This window comes from Theropithecus gelada, chromosome 5 (assembly GCF_003255815.1).
Source record: "Theropithecus gelada isolate Dixy chromosome 5, Tgel_1.0, whole genome shotgun sequence".
Lineage (NCBI taxonomy): Eukaryota > Metazoa > Chordata > Mammalia > Primates > Cercopithecidae > Theropithecus > Theropithecus gelada.
This window is the reverse complement of record NC_037672.1, coordinates 184214568-184217079: the sequence shown is the minus strand read 5'-3', so window position 1 is coordinate 184217079 and position 2512 is coordinate 184214568. Positions and strand designations below refer to the sequence as shown.

The 2512-nt window shown below is 35.9% G+C and overlaps 1 protein-coding gene across 1 annotated transcript; it reads left to right on the top strand.

Moving 5' to 3' along the window:
- Nucleotides 1-1350: 1350 nt before the first annotated feature.
- Nucleotides 1351-1795, top strand: LOC112624910 (60S ribosomal protein L36a-like). Its single transcript, XM_025386002.1, has 2 exons — nucleotides 1351-1416; nucleotides 1463-1795. The coding sequence occupies exons 1-2, from the start codon at nucleotides 1351-1353 to the stop codon at nucleotides 1730-1732; spliced, it is 336 nt and encodes a 111-aa protein (XP_025241787.1). The 3' UTR covers nucleotides 1733-1795.
- The last annotated feature ends 717 nt before the right edge of the window (nucleotides 1796-2512 follow it).

Sequence of the window (2512 nt, the reverse complement as noted above, 5' to 3'; positions counted from 1 at the left end):
GACATTTTATTATGATGGCCTGGAAATTCGCTGGTTTTATTGCACACTTTCTGTCTTAAAATTACACTGAAAGACGGAGCAAGCTGTCCTCTTCATCGCAAACCACGCAGGATAATATAAGATAGTCTACACAGTTCATCATTGTGGTGCCATATATACATGGATTTATACAAATAACCTACACTCCACAGTTTTAGAAAGTTAAGGAAGCAGAATTTTAAAACTAATGTATATTGAGTATCTAGCTTCTATATTTAAGACATTGTACAACCTAAATTCTACTATTACAAACATTTTAGTGTTTTTTGTCACTGTGTGAAGTAATTTACATGTGCTGCCTCAGTTAGTTTTCTCAACCGTTCTATCAAGTAGGTAAAAATTATACACATTTTATATGTTAGGAGACTGAGGTGAGAAGAATTGAAGTCGTCTTTTCCAAGTGGCACTAATTGAAGATGCCAGAACAGGGAACTAGACTTAGAATCCCAGACCTCAAAGCGTGTGTAATACCCACTACAGATTTATGTAGGAGTCTAGGTTCAAATACCATTTTTAATTTAGGGACATTCCTTTCTGAAAATGCAAGTTCTCAAGAAACAGAAAGCAGCTCCGTAATAATGTATATAGTAGCTGTTTGGGATATCCATTCTAGAAATCCATGCATTCTGAACATAACTTGTTCTCAGCTCTTAAGACACCTTAGGTGGCTCGTCACCCAGAATTTTAGCTTCACTTTCATCACATGACATTATAAAGTACAGACGTAAAATAAATGTCCTTTATCAGTAGATCTGCAGAGATCAATCACTGGTTGTTGATTCTTTCAAAAGAAATACACACACACAAACATGTTCTGAAATGCACACACACAAAACAAGGATTTCCAGAAGGAGAGAAAAATTCCTGTTATCCACAATGGATATGAGGTTCAAATAGAAATCAGTGAAAAATAAAAAGTCCAACCAAATTCACAGAGTTAGGCCTGTCAAAAAGCTTAAGTGATAGGAATCTATAATTCACGCTCACAATTGTGAAATGTCACTGAGGAGGTCTCCAAACAAATATGCTTTGTGGTGGGTGAATCTTTATGGAAAGTATGAGGGGGATTCTTCCATTTTAAGATACTTAGAGCAGCAAAATATGTAACCACTGGTGGCAGTTCCAAAACCTTGAAGAACTACAGGATGACAGTCTGGCTCTGCTGAAATGCAGTTCCCACATTTTATCTGCAATTATTTAAATGTGAGTCATTCTTGATGTGTATTTACTCTGAAATTAACAGTGAAAGATTACATTTCAAAATAAAGAAAGTATCTTTTCTCTTCCCGTGCCGATGTCGCTCTCGCAAGCATGGTTAACGTCCCTAAAACCCACCGGACTTTCTGTAAGAAGTGTGGCAAGCACCAACCCCACAAAGTGACACAGTACTACCCGCCGGACTTTCCATAAGAAGTGTGGCAAGCACCAACCCCACAAAGTGACACAGTACAAGAAGGGCAAGGATTCTCTGTATGCCCAGGGAAAGCGGCGTTATGACAGGAAGCAGAGTGGCTATGGTGGGCAAACTAAGCCGATTTTCCGGAAAAAGGCTAAAACTACAAAGAAGATTGTGCTAAGGCTTGAGTGCGTTGAGCCCAACTGCAGATCTAAGAGAATGCTGGCTATTAAAAGATGCAAGCATTTTGAACTGGAAGGAGATAAGAAGAGAAAGGGCCAAGTGATCCAGTTCTAAGTGTCATCTTTTATTATGAAGACAATAAAATCTTGAGTTTATGTTCAAAAAAAAAAAAAGAAAGTGTCTTTTCCCAAGGTATTTCTTGACCCTAAAAATAAATCTAAATTTTTCTTCAAAAAAATTTAGTGATTTTCAGCAATCAGTAGAGGGATAAATTAACATTGAGCAGAATTAATAAGCTAAATAATCATAAAAATGAGAAAAACAAGGTTATGTTTGGATATATATTTACATTTGCGAATTTATATTTAGTAATTTCAATGTAAATGAAAATCCGATGACCCATGAATTTACAAATGTTTCATTTCTGTTGAGAAAATTGTGTTCAAGTCCTGGTATAATTAAAAAGCTTTGTTGAGATATAGTTCACATACCATGAAATACACCCATTGCAAGTGTATGGTTTGATGGTCCTTAGTGTATTCAGACTTGTGCATCTATCACCACAATACATTTTTATATATTGACATCACCTCTAGAAGAAACTCGTCAGCCATTAGCTATCACATCTAATCATCCCACACTGGCCTCCCTAGGCAACCACTCATCTACTTTCTGCCTATAGATTTGCTAATTCTGAGCATTGTGTATAAGTGGAATTATATAATATGTTGTCTTTTGTGACTGACTTTTGACTTAGCATTATGTTTTCAAGGTTCATCCATGTCATAACACATCGATATTGCGTTGTTTTCTATTGCCAAATAGTATTTTGTTATAGGAATATACTTCATTTTGTTTATTCATTAATCAGTTAAAGGACCTTTGTATTATTCC

Coding starts and splice junctions, on each gene's coding strand:
- LOC112624910 (XM_025386002.1), top strand. CDS start 1,351: ATGGTTAACGTCCCTAAAACCCACCGGACTTTCTGTAAGAAGTGTGGC. Junction 1,417..1,462: donor GCAAGCACCAACCCCACAAA/GTGACACAGTAC, acceptor AAGTGTGGCAAG/CACCAACCCCACAAAGTGAC.